At 35.5% G+C, this 27759-nt stretch overlaps 1 protein-coding gene across 5 annotated transcripts in view; it reads right to left on the bottom strand.

Moving 5' to 3' along the window:
* The window catches only part of LOC114650529 (uncharacterized), a 414437-nt gene that overhangs the window by 21907 nt on the left and 364771 nt on the right, over positions 1-27759 (bottom strand). The window contains exon 8 of one of the 5 annotated variants that reach the window (XM_051934852.1): positions 3373-3446. The exons of 3 other annotated variants lie outside the window; for them this stretch is intronic. In XM_051934852.1, coding sequence (XP_051790812.1) covers positions 3373-3446 — 74 coding nt within the window. Of the gene's footprint in view, positions 1-3372; positions 3458-27759 lie in introns of all 5 variants that reach the window. One more of the 5 variants, XM_051934848.1, reaches the window with a different exon arrangement.

The following is a 27759-nucleotide window of genomic DNA, read 5'->3' as shown; positions in this document are numbered from 1 at the left end:
TACATGCCTCTGAGAAAAGATTAAAAGAGCTGAGCCTTTTCAGTTTAAGCAAAAGAAGTTTGAGAGATGACGTGACTGAAGTTTATGAATGAAGTGATTGAAAATTATGAAATGAATTAGTAACAAGAACACGGAGACACCGTTGGAAAATTGTTAAGGGTAAATTTTACATAAACATTAGGAAGTTTTCCTTCACACAGAGAACCATAGACACATGGAATAAATTTCCAAGTTGTGTGGTAGATGGTAGGACTTTAGGGACCTTCAGAATTCGTTTTGATGTTATTTGGAGGAGTTAAATGGATAGAGCTTGCTATCTTTGTAGGGCTGGAAGATGTCACACATCTGTGCTTGGGAGACAGTTTATGCACTTGAATATGTGTATGTTCCCATCAGACCAGGGTTGGCGCTGCCCTCTAACTCTTTCTCCTCTTTCCCTGCAGACCAGCCAAGAACCCTCATTGTAAAACCACTTCTGGTCCTAAGGAGCCAGTCAACATCATTTCCTCTTCCAGTCCTCAAGATCCCACCCCCATCTGATGTCATTTCCGGTTCCCAGAATTCCATCATCTCATTACGTCACTTCTGCTTTATCAGCTATATATATGGCAGCCATCTTTCATTTACTTTAGTTCTGTTTTGAGCTCAAGTCTATGAAGACATATCAACCAAACCTTTATCCAAGTATACGTGGATCCCTAAACATTTTCCTTTTTTGTGTGTGTTCTATTACATTGGCCTATTCTTGTCTAAATCTTTCTAATGTTCTAATTTTCTAGTAAGGGCTCATGGGAAACTAAAAGATGCCAAGGACAATAAAGACAAGGGAAAAGCATTTCTGAAGTCCTAGCAAAATGAATATGAAACATTTTTTTAATGTTTGTATGAGTGGAGAAGTAGGCCACACATTTATGTAAAATAAGCCCTCTCCACAAATATACACTTTTTTCTGTCTGAAGAAAAACAGATCTTTCCTTAAATGGATCAAGAAAAAAAAATTAGTTTTCTGAACCCATTTAGTCCAGCATAGGGGAAAAACTTTCCTGGAAGCTTTGGCCTCAAAGTATGAATCGGTCTTGTATTTGTCTGTCATAGGGCATGCTCACACACAAACTGGTACTCATGTATACTTGTCTGTGTGAAATTACCACTTATTACAGACAGATTAGTCATAGTTGGAAAACTTTGTTCATACCACACATGGCACAATTTTCCCATGTGAAGGTGATGTGAAAGAATTTTCAGATCTTGCTGATTGATGTCTCTCAGCCCCGAATTTTCAATGAAATTTAGAGATCTCCAGTCTGATGTAATCCATTTTGCAATAAATGGCGGTTGTTAATGCTTTAGATTTTGTGTCATTCATGGACATAAGCGAAGATGCACATTCAGTGACTGCAGCCTGCTGTAGATTTTACCTAATGTTACAGCTTTTATCAGCAGCATCATGAATGTGATTAATTGATAAGTCAAGGATGTTGTAACTGTGTGAAATTTAATTTTGATCATACTAAGTTTACAAGAATCAAAATTTAGCCCTTTGAACCATCTGGTTTTATCAAGCATCATAAATTGTCTTCTCAGCCTTCATTAACAAAATAGCTTAGTTCAGGGATTCATAACCTTTAAGTTAAAATGTGACAATTATTCTACCTCTTGGCAGAAAATACTGGCCAATGGAGTGTGTAAGAGCTAGTCTTAAAGTTAATGTTAAATACACAAACATGTCTGCCAATTTCAACAGAATATCAGTTTCACACAGTTACTTAGGTTATGGTATAATCTTTTACCCCCTGTAAGTTAACGTGCAATAGAACTTTCTTAGCTATAAGTTAGGTTAGTTAGGAAATAGTCTAACTGCTAGAAGCATGGACTGTTAGATTAGTTTACAATTAGAACATTGGCATACAGTATGGTAACTGTTCTGACCATTCTGATTATCTCCTTATCTTTCTACCAGCTTTAATGAACATATGAAAGTATGACTATATGACCAAATATAGAGAGAAAGGAAACAAGACAAATAAGCCTTAAGCAGAACTTTTTTTTTCTTTGTAATATCAATTTTTTCTCTACATTTGTGTGAACTTATTTGCTTTGAATTTTACTAAAACTTCTAAAACAAAGATACTAGTAGAAGGGAATTATTACTAGTAGAATTATTTGAACATGCATCACACTATTGCCTGAATTATTCCATGAAGTAAGCTAAAGTTGCAGAACCTTGGACATTTTGGACAAATACAGCTACAGAGAGGTTTAACAAGTAACCCTAGAAAGATCTCAACCTGCTAAAGAGTGTTGTCTTTTCCTGAACACCTTTCTCATTTCTTTCATTTATATTGTTGGCATGTCGTACTTTTACTAAAGTATAATTTTTAAAAGATAAGTGACTCTGACATGGTATTCGTGTATAAAACAGTTCTTTAATGCTGCTGGAAATAGTCAATTTAGCTTCCAATTAGATCATTGAATTATCTATTAAAATGACTAATACAGTTGGATTTTTGTAGGCATGCTCTGTAACTTGAGGTTTACATAATAAATGCATGTAACAAAAGATAGCTAAGAAGTTCTATTTCTTATAAAATTGCATTGAAATATGTCAAGTTTTTCTTTGGTATTTATTTTCCAGTCATGTAATAAAACAAGGACTGAGTGATTGATAATACTAATATTAAAGTGTAACATAACCACCAAAACATCTTAGATATGTCATAAACACTTCCTTTTAATTTTAACTTAATGCACATTTAATAACTTACTGTAATAAATGTCAGAGTGAACGCAAAGGCTAATATGACAAGATTGGCTGAGACAGCACAACTGAAATCATCCATAAAGTTTTTGAAACCACCTAAAGTGTCAGGAAATATGATGTTGGGTGAGGTGGTGACATTTCTTTTGAGTCGTACCTTACATAGACACAGGTCCAATTCTGTCCAGCAAAAGGGAGAAATGCCATTTGTATGAACAATGCAGGTAATAAAATAGATAAAATGCCTAAAATATATTTTAGCCATAGCTACATATTCTCCAAATTGCTGAAAAAGGTAATTTATCTCTCTTTTGTTAATAATTAATTTAACCTAAAATAGATCAGTAATATCATAATTGTAAACTGCTCTATATGTTGTAATTTGTAACAAATAAACAATAAAAACAGCTAAGCAATAATATTTGAATGTGCAAGTAAGAACTATAGGCTGGTCCAGATCTAACTATGCAACATTTCATGCAATGCAATGCAATAATTGCATAGTTAGATCTGGACCACCCTGTATACAGTATGAAGCAAAGGTATAATTAAATCAGTTTAAATAATCTTGCTTATCATTACATTCATAGTAGATTCTGTATTATTTAACTCACCCAGCACTCTTACACTCCAGTCCTTGCTGTACTGTGAATGAATCTCTGGGCTCATATTCAGAGTGTAGTCACACCTCAGTTGAACCTTAGTCTCCATCCCTGTAGCTCGACCTCCTAGCAGTTCACATCCATTCACAGACAGCTCACACTTGTTATCTTCAGAACTCTTTGACTTGAATGGATGTGAATCGTCATCTCTGTAGAAATGGCAGTGAGCTTCAGGGAATGGTTGAAGCAATTCACATGTCAGTGTTACTGATTCTTCCTTTCTAGTTTTGTCAGATGTTGCACTCAATGCTGGTTTACCTAGATTACCTGAAATAAATAAAAGGAATAACAAACACATAAAGTTTCAGATTGCATTTTCATCATTCACTTTCAACACATATACTACAGCTATTGAATTTTATATAGGCCTACATCAGTTCATTGTCCAAATCACTTTTCTCAATCAGAGTAGCAGAACAGTAAATATTCATACAGAAATCAGGACTTAACTGTAGCCAAAATATCAGGCCTCTGGAGAAATCTTGCTTATCAATTTAAAATATTATGTCTTTCCTTGATTTGAAGAAGACCAGTCCTTCATAGTGTCCATGTATGCAAAGACTTTTTTCCAAACTAAAATGAATATCTATATGTCTGTGTAAAGAAATTAGAATACCCAGAAAAACGCCCACGTGAACACAGGGTGGGCATGAAAAAACAACACAGCATTCAGATAGTATTTTCTTTTCTTTTTTACCAATAGTATGCATTTGGAATGTTAAATAAACTGTTAAAATATAATATAAAATAAACAAATGTTAAAATATGTTTTTACAGACTGCATGGAAACAAAGTACAAAAATGGCAAGTGCCCTGAGCAAAGAATTAGAGAACTATGAAAAGCCATATTCTTCTTGTGCACCATTCAGCACATCTTAACTGACCTATTAAGCTTACATTAGGAATGTGGGAGAAACACAGTCATATTAGACTAATTAATTATGATGCCTGACATAATGGAAAGTAATTAAAGTACCCAAAGAAGCACAGATACATCAGGGAGAACTTGAAAATACCGTACAGGCAGTGACTGTGCCAGAAACTGAACCTGGGTCCATGGAACTGTAAGGAAGAAGTGCTGACTAATAAATCACTGTACCACCCACCATTTAAATGTAAAAAAGTAATAAAATCATAATTTTAAACAGAATTACCCAAAGTTATATAAATTTACAATAATATGGTGCTTTTGTGACAAAGCTATATTTATAGAACTTCATTAATCCATGCATTTCCTAACCCATTTATCCAGCTTAAGGTCATGCAGTGATTATATAAATAAATTTAAAATGAAAAAATGTACTACATTGAACAACATAATCAGATTGTCACTAGAATTGTTACCATATTTTTTTATATTGTATAATTTTGTTAATCTTGTTGTGCAGTTTTTTATTGGGCTGTAAGCTAGCTTTACACAGGTACTGATAAAACTTTATGAAATAATCTTTTTTAATTATGGTCATCTCTCATTTTTCAAAAACATCGGTTCTTATTTTAGCTTTTGGGGCAATTAAAAATTTGGGGCAATTTTTTGCATATATTACTTCTCTGTTAAAGATGCAGGGCAGCACGGTGGCACAGTGGTAGCGCTGCTGCCTCGCAGTTAGGAGACCTGGGTTCGCTTCCCGGGTCCTCCCTGCGTGGAGTTTGCATGTTCTCCCCATGTCTGCATGGGTTTCCTCCGGGCGCTCCGGTTTCCTCCCAGAGTCCAAAGACATGCAGGTTAGGTGGATTAGCGATTCTAAATTGGCCCTAGTGTGTGCTTGGTGTGTGGGTGTATTTGTGTGTGTCCTGCGATGGGTTGGCACCCTGCCCGGGATTGGTTCCTGCCTTGTGCCCTGTGTTGGCTGGGATTGGCTCCAGCAGACCCCCGTGACCCTGTGTTCGGATTCAGCAGGTTTGAAAATGGATGGATGGATGGGTGGATATTACTTCTCTGTTAAAGATGCAGGGTGGCACAGTGGGTAGCGCTGCTGCCTCGCAGTTAGGAGACCTGGGTTTGCTTCCCGGGTCCTCCCTGCGTGGAGTTTGCATGTTCTCCCCGTGACTGCGTAGGTTTCCTCCGGGTGTTCCGGTTTCCTCCCACATTCCAAAGACATGCAAGTAAGGTGCATTGGCGATTCTAAATTGTCCCTAGTGTGGGTGTGTGTGTGTGCGCGCCCTGTGATGGGCTGGTGCCCTGCCCTGGGTTTGTTACCTGCTTTGTGCCCAAATTATTTAGGATATAGCGGGTTGGATAATGGGTGGATGGATGGAAAATGGATGGATGTTCAGATCTCACTTACTGTGCCTTATAAACAGAGAACATAATTGGAAGCCAACCTTCTCTAAGCTGAAAAATCACAAAGTGCTTATAATATGAAACAAATAAAAGGCATCTTAAGTGACACCGTGTCCACTCATACTGTGAGTCAGTCAGAGGATTAAAGCTGAATCTTCAAAGTGTCTAGTCTAGCTCTCTTGCTTTGAGATCATGCTTCCCATAAGCATACTTTCTTTTTTAATTAAAATGTAGCCTTGATATTAAAATAATACAGTACCTTCACCACATCCCTATTTCTGCTGTGGTCCTGCGTACATTTTCAGTATTAGAAGGATTTGCATCATAAATTTATTTTAAAGTTAAAGTATCTTATTCCAACATTAGCAGCCAGGCAGGAGATGAATAACTGTAATCAAATATGCTGTGTACTCACCATATACATCTACTGTCACCTTCCTACTGCGGCGTGATGTCCATTTGTCATTTTGTCTTATGACTTCAATTTCACAGCTCACATTCACTTGAGTGACACTCTTTTCTGATCTTTGATCCAACAGCTGATACTTAAACACAGAAATCACACAGGCTCTTACACCTGTGGCATATGTGTCTGATCTGAAAAGTGATTCATTCTTATAAAAATGACAAAATCCTTTAACTGGCCGATCCCCTTCACATCTAATCATGACATATTCATTCTTCTGATCCTCTGTGCTCGCTCTTTTGATTTCAGCTTTCACTAGAAAAATGTAATATGATATACAGTATTAAGTGAAAAAAGAACGCTAATAAAAGAAATGCAAGAAAATAAGTTAAAAATCAATGAGTATTACTTACCAAATACAGGATTAACATTATTTATAAATGCTGAATACAATTCCATAATTTTTGTTCTCCTTGCTGTTTTGGTGAGAACAGCTGGTAAGATGCATGACAGTTAATTGATAAAACTGACATGAGTGATTGTGTTAAAAATATCATCACCTCCAAGCATTCTTTAGTCTTTACTGCTCTCACCATCTAACAATTTTTATTTCAAAACTGAGTCTTCAGAGCAACAAATGAAGCGACCTGAACATTCACCTGAGGCTTCAGAATTTGTTATGTTCATTTCTTGAAAACAAGTAACATAGGTTGTGAATACACGTGTGTCATGTCATGTCATGTATTGTCTTGAAGACTTTGTTAATATGGTTATAGCCTATACTGAAGAGGTCACATTTATAGCATTCAGTAACACTCGGCTACAGCAGTCTAATTCTAATCTGAGTTCAAAGCATCAAATATGAAGGTGTCATTCAGATTTGCTCAAAAAATACAAAGATAAACACAACACTATTTCTTGAGCAAAGGAAACAAAAATTGACAGAAAGATACATTGAATCTTCATTGATTCATCAGTTGAAATTCATCAGTTCTCATTATCATTATATAGCACACTATATAGTATATAGTACTATACGGTATTATAAAGTATTTTTAAATAAGATTCAGATCTTGATCCAAGTAGGAATAATACGGGCTCCATCAATAAGCAGAGACTACAACTGGGGGTCTGGGAGGACACATAAAAAAGGAGTCTGTGTGTTTAAGGACAAAGGATGTTTTTGGTGTACATGATCTTCTTCCTGCATAAACAGAGGTGCAAGACAGCTTCCTAATATTCAGACATCTACAAGGCAGAGATTCAATTATTTCTCCAGCAACATCTGAAGCTGTCAAGAAGCATTAGGAGTTAGTGACTCCATAGCTGAATTGAGGAGTGTTAAACAAGGGAAGATCGTTTCATAGTTCATCAACAGACCAAGAGTGGGCAGATTTGAAAGGAAAAAGAATGTGCACAAGGGAAGGCATGCAAGGAACATGCTGTAATTGTTATTTAGGCAAAGCAGCATTATTTATTTATTTCAGCCCCTTCTCTCTATTGTGTGTTTAGGTATTTATGTGGAGAATGTACATGTAATGGAATAGAATAGAAATGTTCAGCATAGCCAGTTATAATTGAGTTATTACATACCAAGCTCCTTCACTATTACTTTCAGGTTGTCACTTCTCCCTGAGGTTTCACTTTTGATGATATGTTCATAATCACAACTGAAATGCAGATAGCCTTCACTCTTTAGATCCACATCTCCCAGCAGCTCTCCTCCACTTGTAGTGAAGTCACATCTGTTGCTGTCTGAGCTCACTGATCTGAATGGCTCTGATTCAGCTCCCCTGTAGAAGTGGCACCTCACACCAGAGAGACACTGTGGAGCAGAGCAGTTGATTGTGTGTTCACGGCTCATCATTTCAATAACATTGGGCATAATCACCATTTTAGCTTTCTGAAGCTCACAAGTATTTCCTGTAAGACAAAAGGAAAATTACATCCAGTATTTGTTAATTTGTTTATTTGTTTTTTTAGTATATATTTATATTTTACCCATTATACACCACAGTTTATAGAAAAAGTCAATGCTAAAAACTTGTATATAACTTTACCAAAAAATTAAACCCAGTAGCAGTACACTACAGCTCATAAGAGTCACAAATAAAAAATATAAGCATGTCTTTCTTAATTGCCGGTTTGTAATGGTTTATCTGAATACCATTTGACTAATTTAACCTTTTGACTTATTATGAAATCATCAAAGAATACTCAATGTAAAAAAAGTTCTGTTTTAGTTGATTATATAGAATATTATCCATCCATCCATCCATTATCCAACCCACTATATCCTAACTACAGGGTCATGGCGGTCTGCTGGAACCAATCCCAGCCAACACAGTAGAATATTATATAAAACATTAAAATACAGTTTTTAAAATAAATAAAATAAAAATTTTGCTTCCTCTAACTAACACTTTGATCACATAGTGAGAAATATCCATGCACGTTATCCATCCATCCATTATAGAACCATCCATCCATCCATCCATTGTCCAACCCGCTGAATCCGAACACAGGGTCACGGGGGTCTGCTGGAGCCAATCCCAGCCAACACAGGGCACAAGGCAGGAACCAATCCCGCGCAGGGTGCTAACCCACCGCAGTTCCATATATATATATATATATATTACATACGGTATTTGTAACAGATGAGTACCAGTATGCCATTTTTAAGTATATGAAGATAGTTTCTAACCAAAGTAACAACACACTTTATATTAAAAAAATGCTAATATATAATATTATATATAATATTTCCAAAAAATTAAACCTATTACACTATAGCACATAAGGAGCACAAATAAAGAATAATAAACACATCTTTATTCATTTCAGCCTAGTAACAGCTTATCTAAATTAAGTGTATGGCTTTAACAATTTGATTTATGATGGAGTCATAAAAAAAAAGTTCTTAGTTGATATACATATAAAAGTAAAATGCAATTTTTCAAATAAAAATTTTGCTTCCTACAAAACTTTAAAAATTTGAGAATATAGTGGCAGTGCTGGGCAGTAGGCAGGAAGCAACGCAGAATGGGGTGCACTGCTCTGCTATTAGCTTTTCTTTAAACTGAATTATTAATAAAGTGTAACACAGAAATTAATTTAATTATCAATATGTTGCATTTTTAAATTCACTCTTTGACCAAAATATTATATTTCTTCTCTTCCCATATGTTTCAAAATATATATTTCCACATTTTCATCATTGTCCACCACTCCTGAAACTAATTTTGTGTTGATTTTCACATTAAGTGACACCTGATGTCAATTATGAAATAATTGCAGTACTTACAATAATCATATTTTTATATTATATTAAGATGATTTATAATGGAGACTTGAAGAAGAACATTACGTTTTTGGATTTAATTGAAACGCCGTACAATCATATATTGCACTACAATAAAAAGGTGACAAACACACAACATTCTTAGTTACCATGGTAGATGCATGGAAATTAGCAGAAATCATTTAATGTGTAGCTGGAGTAAGTGCCACTCTGCCAGCTGAAACTAATCCTGGACCACATCTACTTTTATCATTTGTGCCAGTTATGTCAATGCCATCAGCGTGACCAATGAGTTTTTTATTCTTTATTCCTCTGCCTCTCACTGTCTTTCTCAGTCTTTTTAAGTGTCTCTGCTTTTATACCAAATGACGTTTCCATTTAAATTTCAATGTCTGTACATTCAGACTATGCTGAACTAATTAACTGAGGGCTTATTAGCAGGGATGATTTACCTTTTAAGTTGATATATACAATTAAGCAGGGATATTTAGCAGTAAAAATTGTATTTAACCATTTAAATGGGATTTTATTTACCATTTAGCAGAGACATTTACCATTTAGCAAGGATATTTAGTATTCAAGTGTTATATTTAAACATTTAAGTGGTTGCCATTTAAACCAACATTTTAACATTTTGCTCATCAAACACAGACATTTAAGAAAAAGGGATCATTTTTACATTTGGCATCCTGTAAATGTTCAACCAGTGATTTTACAAAAAAGTACACCATTTTACAAACAGCACCTCATAACTAGTCACACCCATATACTCATACTGTATGAACATCACATATGTCAGTAATAAATAAGGTAAAGGGACTGAAGAAAAAAAATCTTTTTTGTTCAATAGTGTATTGCAATGCATGTAAAAAAGTGATTAATGTGTGCAAAATCACATCTGTGGGAAATCAGGTTCCTTGTGATAGTACAGTTAATGAACATCAACATTTAACATTTTTTAATGTTACTAAAAGCTGATATGTAACAGAGCATTTTGGGATCACATATTTGCACCACATAAAATAAAAGACCAGAAAGAAGACCCACTGTTCGGGTTTGGCGTTGTTTCATACACCTTATCTTTTGCAGGGGCCTCATTGCATATCTCGTTGTTGTTCATTTCTATGTCCATGTTATGGGGCTCTGCAAAATTATTTCTGCTTGAAGCGCTGTTATACACCTTCTCATGACTATCCGCAAGGTCACTCTCATTTTCAACACGCTACCTCAAATTATCCATTTGGTACATTTTCTGAAAATGTCAGGTACAGTTTTCAATACAACAGTATCTTTTGCTTCTCTTTTTTCTCTTTTTTTTTGTTTTGCCTGCACCACTGACCATCTATGTGAACTTTTTGTTTTTTGCAGCACAGTAACAAATCAAATGTACGATCTCATAAAAGTGACCTATTAGATACTTGGTTTAATCATGACCCACCCATATCAGCCAGTCAGGACTCCTATTTTTCTTTTAAAAGATTTTTATTTAGGTCTGACTGAATAAAGCTTATAATCGTGAGGATTGAATTGGGGTAGGAGTTTGTGCAAATTACAGATTGATATGAGTTCCTGTACTGGCAGTAAAAACTTTTCCTGCTTTTAGGAGTGTTTCCACTCTTTGACATGCACTCAAGTCACCTTAATATTAAGTCTGGCCATGATGAGGTGCAACACCAAATGTTTAAAATATTTAAGAGGAAGGCTAGAGTGTCTGAAATGAAGGGAATTTGAATTGTTTGTTATACAGTCACAATTCAAACACTATGACATGATATTATGCAAGTAAGGGCTACGTTTAGGTGCATAACACTGCATGATATGCCACGAGAATTTATTGTATTAAAATGAATACTTCCTCTTTCATATCAACATCCATACATGCCTTGCTAGATATATCTGAGTATGAGGTTTAATAAAAAGCTTTTCAAACTGAGCAACAATGAGTGGTTCAACAATAAGTGCTCATGTGTTTATTTTTATTTATGTCTTTTGCTATGAATAGAAATACATTCTGAATTGTATTTTGCTTAAAGCTATATGTGGAAAGGCAATATTTTAAAGACCAAATTAGTCCATGAAATGTTTTTTATAAGTGTACTGTAATAGCAAAAGTAATAAGCTATTCAAAAAACATACCCTAAACCTAAACCAGTCCAAACAACAATAGAAGGCTAGGTCTATCTGTCTGTCCTTGCGCAGCCAAATGTTTCAACATTAAAGATTTTGCACTTATTAACATATGTTCCCTAAAATAGAACAAGCCTAAAAATTATTATACCCATAATATTTTTAAACAATATTTAATATGTATCAGCTTTAATTTAATTCATTATAAATATAATATATATATATAATGAATGTACAATATATCATTGTTTGATCTCAGTTCTGAAATTGTGTTTGAAATTATAATGTATAAATTAGCAATTTAAATATTGATAAATTTTGTGTCTATAAATTTGAATTTTGATACTAAAAACTATATCAGTAATAGAAGAAGTTTTAACTTGAACTTTTAAACACTCAAAGACCAGACTATTTTCTAGTGAAATATTTCTTCATAAATCTAAAGTAATTAGTCAGGTACTAAAGTAAAATTAATTAGTAATAGAAGAAGATTTAACATGAGTACTTTTTGCATTTTATACACTCAAAGAACAGGCTATTTTCTCGTGAAATATTTCTTCATAAATCTAAAGATATTTGTAGGTTAATATATTAATTATGCGGGGGGCTGGCGCCCTGCCCAGGGTTTGTTTCCTGCCTTGCACACTGTGTTGGCTGGGATTGGCTCCAGCAGACCCCTGGATCCATTATCCAACCCGCTATAGCCTAACTACTATGACCCTGTAGTTAGGATATAGCGGGTTGGATAATGGATGGATATATTAATTATATTTGTTAATAAAACAGAAACTGTTAATACATTAGTTAATAATGCACACATTAAAATGCATTGTCATTATCCTTCACCTTTTTCCAATATTTAAGTTTAACTTTTTATTAACATTTTTAATGATTTCTTTCCTCAGTTTTATTAATACAATGTTAACTGCCCACGGCAGTTTATTTTGCACTAACAGGAAGCAATTTGTCTGGCTATAAATCCAATGTACAGTAGCATTTCCTTACAGATTGTCGTTATTTATCAGACAATGCAAACCCAATCTTTTTAAATAGCATGATGGCTCTTAAATTTAGCTAACGTTGCTATTTCTAGAGTAAAGGAAAACAAAAATGCAAGTAAACTCCTTCAAGTCAACTTTCTAGATATATCTGCACAACAGCATAGATATTTAAACTATTGCTACTGCCAAAGAAAAAACATGTTATAATTGAGCAAAATTACATCAAGTAATAAAATCATTAAGTAAATTAACAGCTCTCCAACTTCTATTAAACAATTATGAGTAACTCCTTTATTTCCCTTATAAAACAGCAAATGTGTTGTATAATAGCTTTACCAACTTATGGATAGAAAACATTTTAGGAAACAAACAAAATAAAGTAACATACCTTTAACCTTTAACATCATGCATAGTGGATCCATGGCTTAAAATATAACAAGAAATGTGTGTTATAAAATATAAATATTATAGAATATTCAATTAAGAAATAAAAGTAATTATTTTATTTTATTATTACTGTACTTAGAATCTTATTTACCATATAAAAAAAGAATGATGAAAATATACATAATAAGATGGAGAGAAGCACTCCTGTCACTCGCAGCTCACCCTTATTTTATTCTAACATTTCAAACTGGCTTCAGTCTGCAGAGTTTGAGGTTAAGAGCAGGAAGTCCATGAATATGAAGTGTGCTGATTAGAAGTGAATATTATGAGATGGCCATTTCACAGAAGTGAAATTCGACCTTTCTGATGTAAAAACAAGAACTTAAACAGATGATGCAAACCTGTCTATTTTCTTTCTATATTATTAATGTTGATATTGATTTATTGTTGAATTTGGTAATTTTGAAGTATTGCTCTATAATCTTCCATGATACCAAACATTATAATCATTCCATAAATTATGATTGCATTAGTATAATGAAATGTGCACTTGCATTTTTACAAGTGAGAGAGAAAGAATTCAGAGCGTATAACATTTTTATTGAAACCTGTTTTCCTGAAATGGATAATTTATTATGCAATAACATAACACATTTATGGGCGGCAAGATGGTGCAGCAGCAAGTATAATTTGATTACTATGCGTGACTGTGTTAATGAGTAAGTTAGTGAGTAAGTGCGTCTTGTGATGTATTATATTTGTGTCTTTTTTGGGTTTGTTCCTGCTAGTGGTCCCAGCCCCAATCAATCTCCACTGGATAAGTAGCTGAAGAAAATTAATGGATAATGAAATGATGTTGTACAGATAAATTATTAAAAAGTTTTCTTTAAAGAAAGTAAGTATTACAAATTTAATGTATTCAATTACTCCTTAGAAATTAATAAAATATTATATACCAGTTACGGCGCACTGCATAATAACGTGCAGTGAATACACTTGACCTGAGCATTTCTAGTTTTCAGACTCTTTCTCTGTACGTTTAGCATTTGTTTGCTCAAAGGTTGATGCGCTTGCTGCTTCCTGAGCAGCTCTTCTTTTCTCCATTCTAGCGGCCCACTTCTTCTCTTCTTTTGTCTGCACCTTTTCACGTTAAAACTGGTTAAGTCAGTGTTTGTGTTGCAATTACTTACTACGTTTTCTTTAATTTTTCACTTAGACTGGAACTTAAGTCTTCAATCTGCCTCAAGAATGATTTAAGATATGAAGAGGCAGGGGAACTGATGGCGAAGGTGGTAGGGATGAGAACGGTGCCTGTATGTATACGCCGCACTGCTGCCTTGCTGGCTGCTGCCGTGAGTTGATTCTACAATAAAATAAAATAAAAATAAAAAGTGGAATAACCTTGGAGGTCAATCATCACCCTGAAAGCGGATAGTAGAAGTCATGTAGTATATGTGTGCCAAATTTCAGGTCAATAGGTCAAACGGTTTGTAAGCTACAGGTGATTTAAAATCCTGGACAGAGAAACAAACAGCGACGGTAGCATATTATATAAGAAGATATAAATAATTAAGAAAAGAACTGGCCTCATTCATGACGTCGGTCAAAAAGCAATGAACGAACAAAATTGGAGACGACTAAAAGTCCTGAACTTGACTTCCAACAGAACAATTCCGATAATAAGAATGATAACTTTATTTATAAAACTTCACAAGCAGTATTTAAATAAATGTGAATGTTTAAAATCAGAAGTCATTACGTGTCTTCTGTTATTTATGACATTTTGGACCAAAGTCTAAGGCATTAAATGGAACATTGCAAGACTGATTGTATCTGCCTACCGCACAGTTTCACTGCTTGACCAGGAATGCAAGTCACTTAACTACCACTGCGCTAAATGCATTAAACACATAAAATAAAATTTTAGCACTTATTCCTTTTTCTTTTTAATCTCTATATATATAAAATCCAATGTCTGTCTGTCTGTTTGTGTGTCTGTCCACTTTTCACAAGAGAACTACTTAACAGATTTAGATCAGGTTTTTTTCTATAATTTGCTTGAGCATTCCGGTTGATTTTGCAACTTCTCTCATCGTGCTAAGTATCATCATTCGCTGGCAGTACTGACTTATTTATGAGAATCTGAGAGTGACGCAGCGGGAAGAGGGCAGAGGCGTGGGGCCCTCCTCATTCACGCACTGGCCTCAAGGCATATCTTATATCTGCTTAGCTAGCAAACGAGAGAACTACTTAATGGATTTAGATTGTGCTTTTTTTTAGAATTTGAACATTCTGATTGATTTTGTGACTTCTCTCATTGCGCTAAGAATCATAGTTCGCTTGCAGGAGTGACATATTCGCACTAATCCAAGATAGAGGCTGCAGGCCGAGGGAAGAAGGAAGCATGATGTCAGGAGTATAGAGCTGGGCGGGACCCTCCTCGTTGTCGTGTTTCAATTCTACACGGGCGAAGACGTGGGGGACGGCTAGTTTGAAATAAAGATAAATTTGACCTAAGAACTGAACAGCAAATAAGTGCTGGTTATTAAGAGAAATTGTGAAGGGCAACTTTCCCTTAGCGGCACTGGTATGAGTCTGTACAGATACTACACATGTTTTCCTTACTTTGGGAAAAAAAGTATTATAAAAGTTTATTATTTAAAGTTTAATTTATTTTAAAAGTTCTGCAACTGACATTTGTCCAAATGGGATGGTGCAATTTTTTTATTGGAGTTGTAATATTAATTACAGTATAACATCTGAGGGACTGAGTGCATGCCATTTCAATGTGATATAATATTTAGGACTTCACAGCAGAACTTGACAAAAGAAATGATACAATTAATCAGGAATTGTCAGAAATATTCTCACTCAGTTTCCTAAACAGATTTAGTAAGTCGAACGTATTGTACTAGGCAAAATTGTTTGTTTGAAAACAACAAATATGCTTGCAATTCCTATTTTTTCAGCATTTTTAACATTAGCCCTTCATCCACTTTTAATGTATTTTTAAATAAATACTAACATGATTATTTAACAGCATCTCTAGCAAGTGTTTAGCAGTCTGTGCTGTGTATGGAGCAGCTTTGTCTTTATAAGAGGCACCATGCCTGTCAATGATGTGGTTTTACAATTAAGTGCTTACTGTATGTTAAACTACTAACGGAAAAGGTTTCATATGTATGAGCCCGGTGTCACAAGTTAAAAATCCCCTTTTTTGATTACTTTCATACTCTTTTGTAAGAAACACAAGCTTCTTAGTTTAGAGGTGAAGCTGTAGTCACTATCACACATTTAAAATTCTAGCAAACATGAATTTCACTACAAGCTGCCCTTGGTCCATTACATGTTATAGTTACACATACTGTAAAGTATGGTGCAAGTAAAAGCGAATTAAATATAGTACTTCCTTTATTCAACTCTTTTGAACAATTTTAATGAGAACAGGCCATTTAGTCCAGTAATGCTCATTAATCATCCATCTATTCATTTTCCTAACCCACTTATCCAAGGCAGGGTTGCAGGGAAGCTGGAGCCTATCCCGGCAAGCACAAGGGAAGAACAATCCCTGGACAGGGCACCAGTCTACTGCAGGGTGAACACACAGACACACACACACACACACACATTCACACACCTCCACCATGTGTGAGGGACCAGCTTAGCATTGCCAGTTCTTCTAACCTGCTTATCTTTGGACTGTTGGAGGAAACCAAAGCATCTGAAGGAAACTGTTGCATTCATGTGGGAGGACATGCAAACTCCACACTGGGAGTATCCAGGATGTGAACTCTAGTCTCCTTGTAGCGAGGCAGCAGTGCTACCAGTGCTCATTAATATTATTCACCTAATCTCGTCAAAATAGCAAAAAAATGTGAGTTTTGAAATTCCCACAAGTCCTACTATCTACTATACTACTTGATGTTGGACAAAGCAACATTGCCATCTTTTTCCTTGGGATGGCATGAGATTTTATTAAAGCTTCACAGCCAAATGAGAAATTCTGTCAAATTATCATTTTTTTCTTTGTAACTTAAGACTCTTGGTATGAAACCTTTCATAAGAAAGTATCAATTACTGCTAAGTGAGAACTTGACAGAGACATGAGACATTTTGGTCTTGTACTGTTTATCACCTTGTTAAAACAGCCTAATTGCTATAATTCAACTTTACAAGCCTTGTAAACATCTATACACCAATTATTAACCCAAAGGTCTGACCTTGGTACAACCAAGAAACCAACGGCAAGTGTCCATTTCTTCCTTATGCCAACGTCAGTGCTTAGCATGTTTTGTTCCCGGAGGGACTTATTTATCGCTTTTGCATAGCCATGAATAAATAATGGTACCAAAACATCCTCTGACAGCAACTTCTTTCCACCAGCCAAGAACAGTTTGGTAACAAAAAATTACCTTTTTCATCATGATGGAACAAAACATCAAAATTTTTAGTCCATGGCCAGGAAACTCCCCAGACCTTAATCCCATTGAGAACTTCAATCCTAATGAGGGGGGTGGACAGACAAAAATCCACAAATTCTGACAAACTCCAAGTATTAATTATGCAAGAATGGGCTGCCATCAATCAAGATTTGGCCCAGACAGCTTGCCAGGGTGAATTGCAGAGGTCTTGAAAAAGAAGGGCCAACACTGCAAATATTGACTCTTTGCATAAAAATGTAATTGTCAATAAAAGCCTTTAAAACTTATGAAATGCTTGTAATTATACTTCAGTATACCATAGAAACATCTGATAAAAAGATCTACAAACAATGAAGCAGCAAACTTTATGAAAATTAATATTTGTGTCATTCTCAGAACTTTTTGCCCACAGGTATACTGCAACAAAATACAGTAAGCAGACCAATTCTGTTTGGAGCAGAGAGCCATCAGCTCTCTACTGTGACAGAAGCTAACACATTCTCTTTGAAGAAGGACATTTTGACATTTAATTGAATACCTTTTGTGATAACTAACTGTGAAATCTACATTGCAAACATAACCCGTTTGCCAGTTTGCCGCAACTACGACAAAACATAGAATATAATACAGATTCACATATCATATATTAACATTATGTAATGTTTGAAATTAAATGTTCTATTGCATGTCTTTTGTCCTTTTTTTTGATTAGAGACCTTCATAAGCAAGCTTGAAATCTTTAAAAGCAGTCTGTCTTTTGTACCCTGCTGATGTTTTCGAATTTTTCCTCAATATACAATTGCTTTATATTTTTAGTGTTCATCAAATTTAAGGTAATCACAAATATTGTATTTTCTGTGTCTCTGATTCTTAGTGAGTTAGCCTTTAAGATGTGCAGTTAATCCCCAAAAACAACTTTGTCTCCCATTTGTGAGCAGCCGTTTCACTGCAGGGCAGAGTTGCCATCAGGAACACAGAAAGATTTCCCAGTGGGCTGGTGATGTTTCTAGACCAGTAGAACTGATCTGTGCACCCTTTCGATTTTCTCAAAAATAAACGTTTACACATTTAGTAAATCCATAAAAATACGGCTCCTCTCAAAGTGGAAAAACCCTGCTTCATGTGCAGGCATCTGAGAGTAAAGGTGGTGACCCCTCTCCAAACAGTACGACCCCACATGCTTGAAACTGAAACTACCCATTCACCCATCCATTTTCTTAATAAGTTCAATGCATTTAACTGTTTTTCAATGAATACGAAAGGTAAAAGAAAAAGAAAAATGAAAGGTGGTACTGAGAGAGCAAGGGTTAAGCAAAAAAAGAAACGGTACTGACTGGAGGAGAATGCAGTGTATAAAGTACGAAAATACCAGCTTTATTTAGAAAAGGTGAAAAAAGTTGTCATTTGTTAACTTTATAACACTGCATTGGTTCTCGAGTTCAGCAGCACTAAGTGACATCAATGTGAGTGACCTTTCAGTTGCTTAAAATCACTTTTAACATGCTGCATCTTGATTATTTTAATGTGCGGTGGTTTATGACAGCACTGTTAACATCAGGTCACTAAATAACATAGCAGCTAACAAGTGACGCTGTAACTTAGTGCCACTACCTAGCTTTTGTAGTTTTAGAATTTAGGCTACATGTTGGCTTTTAAGAAAGGGAAAATATATAGTGAAAGTATGATGCAACCAAAATACTACCTGCTTTGAATGCCCAAGGAGACCAAAACTCTGTTCATGTGTGAAAGAAATCAACATATTAATTAAAGAAAGAAACTTATCCTCTATTAGAACAAATTTGATAAAACCTCTTTGAGTCAGAAACCAGGCAGAAGGAAACTTGTTCTTTGCGTCTTCAATTATGGAGCATTAGGAATTGGGGAGCAGTCATCACAGTAGTCTGTTACTGAAATGTTAAACAAATAAGGGCAGAAGTCCATTTTATAAACAATTGAAAAAAAGACCTGACTCCTTCAAGTTAAGCTTGGTCCAAAACTCTACACAGGCCTGTGGCCTGCACCAAAAGAGAGGGGGAATGTGGAAAACCCTTGGCCCAAATAATAAAACAAATGATTCTTAATTGTATTTATCTACTAAAGAAGTTAAAAAATGCAAAAATGGTGCAAAGAAACAATATTGAAAATTAATAATTCTAAAACAAGGAAAAGGTAAAAAAAACACCAAAAAATTATAAAGTCTAAATGAAAATGGTCAAGAGACCAACAAACTTACAATAAACAGCAGAACATAAGTGAGGCAACTACCAGGAGCAGAGCAAATACTAATGCCACAGACTCATCTGGGGCATTGAAGGCATATAAATTGGCCCACAACACTTATAGGAGGTCCTGCCAACTTAGGCTGCACAAATAAACAGCAGGAATTACAACAAAGAACAGTATACAAAAGAAAAAGTACAAAGCAATGAATAAGCAAGCAATACTAAAAAAAATTCAATAAAACATATTATATATGTTAAAATATGTATTATATAAATTAAATCTCAAAATTACAACACAACAGAACATAAAAATAATTATAGCTAGGTAAACTATAATGAATGTCTCCAAAATTATGTGAAAATTTCAATATTTTTAAATATTTATATCATTAAAAAATACTTATATAGTTTCAAACATATTAGTATTTGAATGTTTTCCTTTTCAACATTTTAAAATTCTGCTTTTATTAAATTGTTTATTATTGTGGAAAGATTCTTATAAACCCTTCACATTAGCAACACATGGAAAAAATGCCTACTCGATACTTATAGTGATCAGAATGGAAGAACAAAACATGGTTTTTGCTGGTTTTGATTTGTGTACTTTTTTCTGCACATAGTGGTCATTTTCTGAAGATGGTTACTATATGCTTTGTGTGGCTAGGCATGTGGGCCAGATGATGTGGTGTGTAACATTATAGTGGTCATCTTATTTAAAGTCAATCATGTCTGAAGGTGTCTGGTTTTTGTTTATATGAATGAATGTAAACCACACAAAATATTGTTTAGCAATAATTTCTAGCTATAGTGATGTTTGCTTAATGAATGAAGGTTTACATTACCGAACAAAATAAATTACTGATCTCTAGACTCTGATTGTGTTTTGACCACTATTTACTTCTAAGTACTGTCTTAGGTTACTCTTAATTCCTTGTCACTCTGATTTTCATTGCCATATTGATCCATGTATGAAGTTATAACAACAATATCCTGGCAAAGGATTTAAAAACATTACTGTCTGGTCTAAAACCAGCATGCTGTACATCATCCATGCTTAAGATATAATTACTCATTTGTTATAATTTTTATTATTTATTTTATAACTTCTTTTCATTTGTGATTTTGTAAATGCTTTCTCTTTCAAAGTATATTGCAGCAAGTTTGACTATTGTACTGTAATTGTTTACTTAGTTTTCAGCACACGAAATTATTTATTTGAACATACCTGTATTCACTGATAATGCTATCTTTTAAAAAAAAGTATTTTACAGATGTAATTCTTAAATGACTTCTTATCAAGGTGCCGTACTTACCTTTTTAAATATAAAGAAGGTTTCAATGTAAATTTCCAGTGCACAGAAAACTTATTATAACCGTAGACAGAAACTAGTTTTCAGTTATTTTGTGTATATTAATATTACACAGGGCGGCACGGTGGCGCAGTGGGTAGCGCTGCTGCCTCGCAGTTGGGAGATCTGGGGACCTGGGTTCGATTCCCGGGTCCTCCCTGCGTGGAGTTTGCATGTTCTCCCCGTGTCTGCGTGGGTTTCCTCCGGGCGCTCCGGTTTCCTCCCACATTCCAAAGACATGCAGGTTAGGTGGATTGGTGATTCTAAATTGGCCCTAGTGTGTGCTTGGTGTGTTTGTGTGTGTCCTGCGGTGGGTTGGCACCCTGCCCAGGATTGGTTCCCTGCCTTGTGCCCTGTGTTGGCTGGGATTGGCTCCAGCAGACCCCCGTGACCCTGTGTTCGGATTCAGCGGGTTGGAAAATGGATGGATGGATGGATGGATGGATGGATAATATTACACAAATTGTTCACATTACTATAGATTTGAGAATTATTCTGCTTTTATTTACATTTCTCATTACCAGCATTAAACATATTTTATTACTGAAATAGGTTTGTTTAACAAGTGCCAAATCTTTATGTACTGGTGCAGTTATTAAACTGTGTTCTGTATTTTATTTTTTGAATATTGATTTGTGAAATAGAAAATTAAGTGCATAATGTTAAGTTTGAACAATTCCATTGACTAATAAATTGAATATTTTATTGGCAGATATTCACTTTAAGGACAGGACATTTTACTGAATAATTAACATTGCTTGACAACTATTAGATATTTTTGTTTGTCTTCCTTTTTGGACCCATGGCATTTTCCTACTATATTGTTTTTGTAATTTCATTTATTTTTCTTTTTTAAGTAAAATGTTTTGTTCTCACAGTATGCTTTAATATGCTGAATTCTGGGTTTGAAACCTGTGCTTAGTGGAAGTTGGTCTGTTTTTCGCTCCTTGTTTAACTGATTTTCTATTGTTATTCCACATATGGTACATTAGCTTTGTAGCAGTGTTACATGATTAATGTCATTGTAAATGTATTTTGTGTTGAGTCCTGTCTTTTGTTGTGTTGTCCTGTTTACATGGTCTGTGTGTATGTAAATATGCTCCCCTGGAAACAAAAGGGGAAGGATAACACCGTGGTTCCGTGGTCCCTCACGGTAATTGGTCCCGTCAATCTCTTCACCTGCATCTGGTCATTCACTATTTAAATGGAAGGACAGAACAAAAAAAAAAAATCCCGTTCTACCAGACCGCCAATTCACTACAGAGACAGAGGAAAGCAGCAATCTAAATCATTCACACCTTTGTCTACCTGCCACTTTCAACCCCCAACAACAACATCTTTGCACCGCAAAATCCCCAGGGTTCTAGATTGCGCCATGTACCAAAGATAAGCACGGTGAGACTGTTTCTTGTTGTTTGGGGAGAGGAGCAAGCCATCATTTTCATCCGTGTCGTTTCCATAGGACAATTTTTCCAGCTGAACCATTTTCACAAACATTATCCATTTTCCATTAAATATTCTAGACTTCTGCGTTTCGTGGTTTCTGTTTGTCTTATTGAGTTTGTGTTCAGTTTGGCGTCAAGGGAGGGTTTGTATTGTATATTAACTTTGTGCTAAACTTTTTCTTTTTATTATTACTTCACACCAGACACTTTTGGGGTTGAATGTTATTTTGGGGTTGGTTGGGGTATGATGTAAATACTGTTTGGAGTTTGTTCATTTCTTTTTTTGTCGATATATACTCATGTTATTATTTTTCATATGTTTTGTTTTTTTTGGCTTATTTTTTGATCATCAATTGGGGGAAGTTTATTTGGAAGAAGTACGGCTTGTCGGGTCTAACGTCCTCAACTTGCCAGGCCACAGGTCTTGGTGGTGTAGCTGCTGGTTTTGGAGAATGAGTTGGCCGTTACAGCTTGACTTGCGATTATAAATGTGTCCTGTGTATGTGTGAGGGTGCCCTTGTCCAGCGCTGTTTTCCTGAGTAACTACTGACTCTGCCTGTAACTCTGAATTGGTTTGAAATTGTTGCTAGTAATAATGTTCAGCCATACAGTATTAAGATGTTAAAATTGTTTATGTGTTTGGTATGCTTTAATTTTTTAAAAGCAATGCTATTATGAAAACCTGTGATTCTTTGGATTCCAAAAATAGACCATTATACAGGAGGTACATTTTGAAAAATGTAACGTAATTTTATTGCCAAAAGTGAAAATAACAGAGAGCTGTTTTTCATTGTTACAATTGAACATTATATCAAAGTAGAGTAGTTTCATATATCAGGTGAGTTTACATTTACTACAATTCTTAATGAACACAGCGATAGAAATGTTGCTTGTTCTGTAAAGTCCCAACTTTCTGTTTTAGTACAGTGATTTGACAAATGTACTGTTGGTATCAATATCTTAAAATAACATTCAACCACCCATCCATTTTCTAAGTTTACATTTACTATAATAAAATCGTGGTGATTAGGAAACTATCCCGGTGAAGTGGAACCCAGTTCCTTCCAGAGCACAGTCAAACTCAATATCTCCTACTCATAGCAGGCCAATTTACATTTATGTATGAGGAGAAAATATATATAGATGTGGAGAGAATGTATTAAATTCACATATACACCAATCAGGTTGAGAATTAAACTGGCATCCCAGAGCTGTGAGCTCAGTGCTAACCACCATGCTTTCCATTGCAAAAATAATAATTATTCTTTATATTTATACATAGAGAGCTTTTCTCACTAGTCAGAGCACTTTACACAGTGAGTGGAAAGCCACTTCATCCACCGCTAATGTGTAGCACCCACCTGAATGATGTGACAGCAGCCATTTTGCATCAGTAAGCTCACCACACTTTAGTTATTAAATGATGAAGAAATTAGGGTGAGCATCAATTAGAGACAAGGGATGATTTGGCAGGCATGGTGAGCAATTTATCCAGGACATTGGGATACACTCTACTCTTTACCAAGGATACCCAGGGATCTTTTATAACCACAGAAAGTCAGGACCTTGATTTCATGTCTCATCCGAAGGATGGTAGCATTTTTACAGCACACTGTTCCTGTCACTGTACTGGGGCATGGGGATCCATATTCAGACCACAGGGTAAGCCCTCCCTTGATGGCCTTGCCAACACCGCTTCCAGCAGCAAACCAGCTTTTCTTGGTTGGTCTCCCATCCAAGTACTAGCCCAACCCGAACATGCAATAAGAAACAAAAATTAAAATCAACAAGAAAGAAGAAAAAAGGCATACCTTTGACAGCTGAGGTGATGTACTCTGGAGCCATGTCTTAATGAGTAACATTAAAATTCTAGAATATTTATCTAAAGCAAAACTGCTCATTTTGTACGTGCTACCAAATAACACAGATAAAAGCACTCTTGCTATTCTTGCTTTCAATTCAAAATAGTAATTCAAAGCTATTTTCAGTCTTCAAAGGTTGAAAGTAAAACAGAGGAAGTCAAGATAAAAACAGTGTAATAAGAGGTGAATATTGAGAGTTAATGATTTGACAGAAGTTAATTCTAACTTTTCTGGTAAAAAAAGCCTAACAGATAAAATGATTAGAATAACATGCCTGAATTCTTCCATCCAATTGAAACTGATCGAGGATTTGACATTAACTTGTCCAATTTCTATTTTGTCATACTGTAATCCTTCTGCTGTTAAAGCTATCTGTATTTTTCAACAATAGTCCATCCACACACCCAGCCATGTAATGAAGCTGCTTAACTTTAATCAGGGTTAGGAAGAGGCACCCATTCAGTGTATGGCACACTTAAATCTAGTTAATCTTCACACTTTTGGATGGCAAGAAGACTCAGACTGTACTGAATCCCCCGTTCCTCCCCCACACTATGCGACTCTTCAGTTCCACTCGGGGGGGCAAACATTAACATTATACAAAGTTATTGTCTGTTATACCTCCATTTTTATCACTCTTTAATTTAATATTGCTTTTTATCAATATGCTGCTGCTGGAGTATGTGAATTTCCCCTTGAAATTAATAAAGTATCTATCTATCTATCTATCTATCTATCTATCTATCTATCTATCTATCTATCTATCTATCTATCTATCTATCTATCTATCTATCTATCTAATGAAAAAACATTGCAAATAATTATATTTTAAAAAACAGCATCTTGGGTTTAAATCCCACTCCATGTGGAATTTGCTCACTCTGCCAGGCTCGGTTTGTGTTTTCCTCTCACATCATAAAGATGTGCATGTTCAGCAGTACAAAAAATCCACCCCGTTCATTATAAACACCTAACAATCAGTGTTTTTCCCAGGTGCTACATTACTACATACTACAATCACTACATACATACTACATATTTAAAGGAAATGTATTTCCTTTTAATGGGAAATTCTAAACTTGCCTGAAATTAGTTTTGGTGTACCCCATGATGAACCTGCACCAAGTCCGGAGTTGGATCATAACTTGCACACAATGTAACCCAAAAGCTAGAACAATCATTGAGCTTAATGCATAGGTTATTGTCTAAATTTGACATTCCTCACATCATGATTTGGGAGTCCTTCTTTGAACTGGAAGCTTTTCAGGAAAGAGCTGTCTCCATTTTAGAAAAAGAAACAAAGTGCATTTGACTTTTACGTATATGAAACAGTTAGAGTTATATTATAAAAAACAAGATTTAAAAAATGTATGGAATTCAAACAACTGAAAGACTGTGAAGAGCAGGGGCCTCATGTATAACGCCGTGCGTAGAACTCACACTATAACATGGCGTAAGCACAAAAGCGGGATTGTGCGTACGCACAGAAAAATCCAGATGCAGGAATCTGTGCGCACGCATACTTTCACGTTCTTCCACTACATAAATCCCGATCAACGTGAAAAGTAACGCACGTGCACGCGCCTTCTGTCCCGCCCCAACTCCTCCCAGAATTATGCCTCTTTGAATATGCAAATCAATATAAATAGCCTGTGAAAAGACATTGGGAAAAGCACAGGGGGAAATATAAGAATTTCAGCGAATACCAAGTGGAGGCAAAGGAAAAACGTACTATTTGTTGGTTTAAACAGTGGTATAATCAACAAAAGAAAGTTGATCGAGTGACAGAGTGTCGGAAAAACTCGAAAGATCAAATTCACAAAGTCGCACAGTGCCCGAAATAAAAAAGAAATCACATATCAAAGTCGCTGTGAAAAGGCGAGTCGTAGCCCACCCTCTGAGTGTCATATGAAAGCGTATTAGGGTACAAACAAAAAACATAGGCACACAGTGGGAAAAAAGCACGAAATGTCAACTTTAATCTCGAAATTTCCACTTTAATCACGTAGTTTATTTTGTCATTAAAGTAGAACATCATAAACTTCATCTTAAAATCGTTTATTTTACTAGTTTCTCAAGTAGCATGTTAAATGCTTTGTTCTGTGTTTGATCTTCTATGTGCTCTATGTGTGTGAATCACTACGTGCTTCTGTTCTTTCTCTTTCTCCGACAGGACACAGAATGCATTATATTCGAGATATTACAGCTCTCTGAACAATTAAAATACTGAGATGTATACGTGATATCATTTTCATGATGATAGGAATGAAAGCATGCTATTAAACATGGGAACACGGTGGCGCAGTGATTGTTCATATCTCACGCAAGAGTCTTGCTGCGCCATGTGCGACCTTCGATGAAATAATTTATTACAGAAGTACTGTCTCTTTCAAACGTACTAACCTCCAATTCCTGTCCATACTTTTCTTTCTCCAATCGCCACACAATCAGCTCTGTAATAGACGTTAAGCCATTTGTAAGCTTAGAATGCCGATTCTTCAAAACTTTTAAGGAACATTGAAATATCTTCGTAGTACATGTTTAATTATTCTATTCGTCTATGCTTCCAGTGTCGCGTCAGCACCATCAAGAATACAGCGCAAGGCAGGAGCTATCCTTGAACTAGCTATATGCTGCGGCACCGTGTCCTCACATGTTTAATTATTAGGCTTTGACGCTTTTTGCCGTGGTTGAGGTAGTGTGTACTTGAAACTGTATACCGATAATTCTCTTTCCGATCATCTGCTGCTGTGATTCACACTCAGATACAGTGATATAAATACTCCGAGTGGTGCAGTGAGAGTAATATGGAAAAAGATGACCCGCAGTGGCAACCCTTAACGGGAACAGCAAAAAGAAGAACAAGATGCAGTGAGTGTAACAACGCTAAAGCAGTTATGGTATTTGGAATACTATGGCTATTCCCTGGCCCATTATATTGCTACAGGTTAATTACAATCAGATGCATTACACTAATAAACAATATGCAGTTAATTTCAGTGTATTTATAAAGCCGCGTCAGGAATGTGGAGCTAAGAAAGAAAGGATGAGCACACAGGAACAGTAGTTTGACCATTCTGTGGACCATTATATTGTTACAGGTTAATTACAATCAGATGCATTAAATTTATGAACGATATGCGGTTAATTTCAGTGTACTGTATTTGATAAAGCCGCCGTCGTGGATGTGGCTCTAAGAAAGAGTAACCACACAGGAACAGTAGCACTGCTTTGACGCTGGGTGCCGCCAGTCTGCAAAACCGAGCGGAGAAATTGCGTACGCCAAGGTATGAGTTACCGTGGAAATGTGCGTGGCTTTACGCCAAGTTTATGTTTTATACATCGCGATTTGAGCGTGGAAAGGTTCGTACGCAACATTTCTGTGCATACGCACCGTTTATACATGAGGCCCCAGGGCACTCAGTAAATCTTCAGAAATGTTAACACATATACACATCTGTTTACTTTCGTAGATTTCTGGTTTAAAATTTCTTTGATTTAAAGATATCCTTTGTTTAAAATGTTATGAATATA

Source organism: Erpetoichthys calabaricus, chromosome 1 (genome assembly GCF_900747795.2).
Source record: "Erpetoichthys calabaricus chromosome 1, fErpCal1.3, whole genome shotgun sequence".
Classification (NCBI taxonomy): domain Eukaryota; kingdom Metazoa; phylum Chordata; class Cladistia; order Polypteriformes; family Polypteridae; genus Erpetoichthys; species Erpetoichthys calabaricus.
This window is presented reverse-complemented; position numbering and strand designations above follow the sequence as displayed.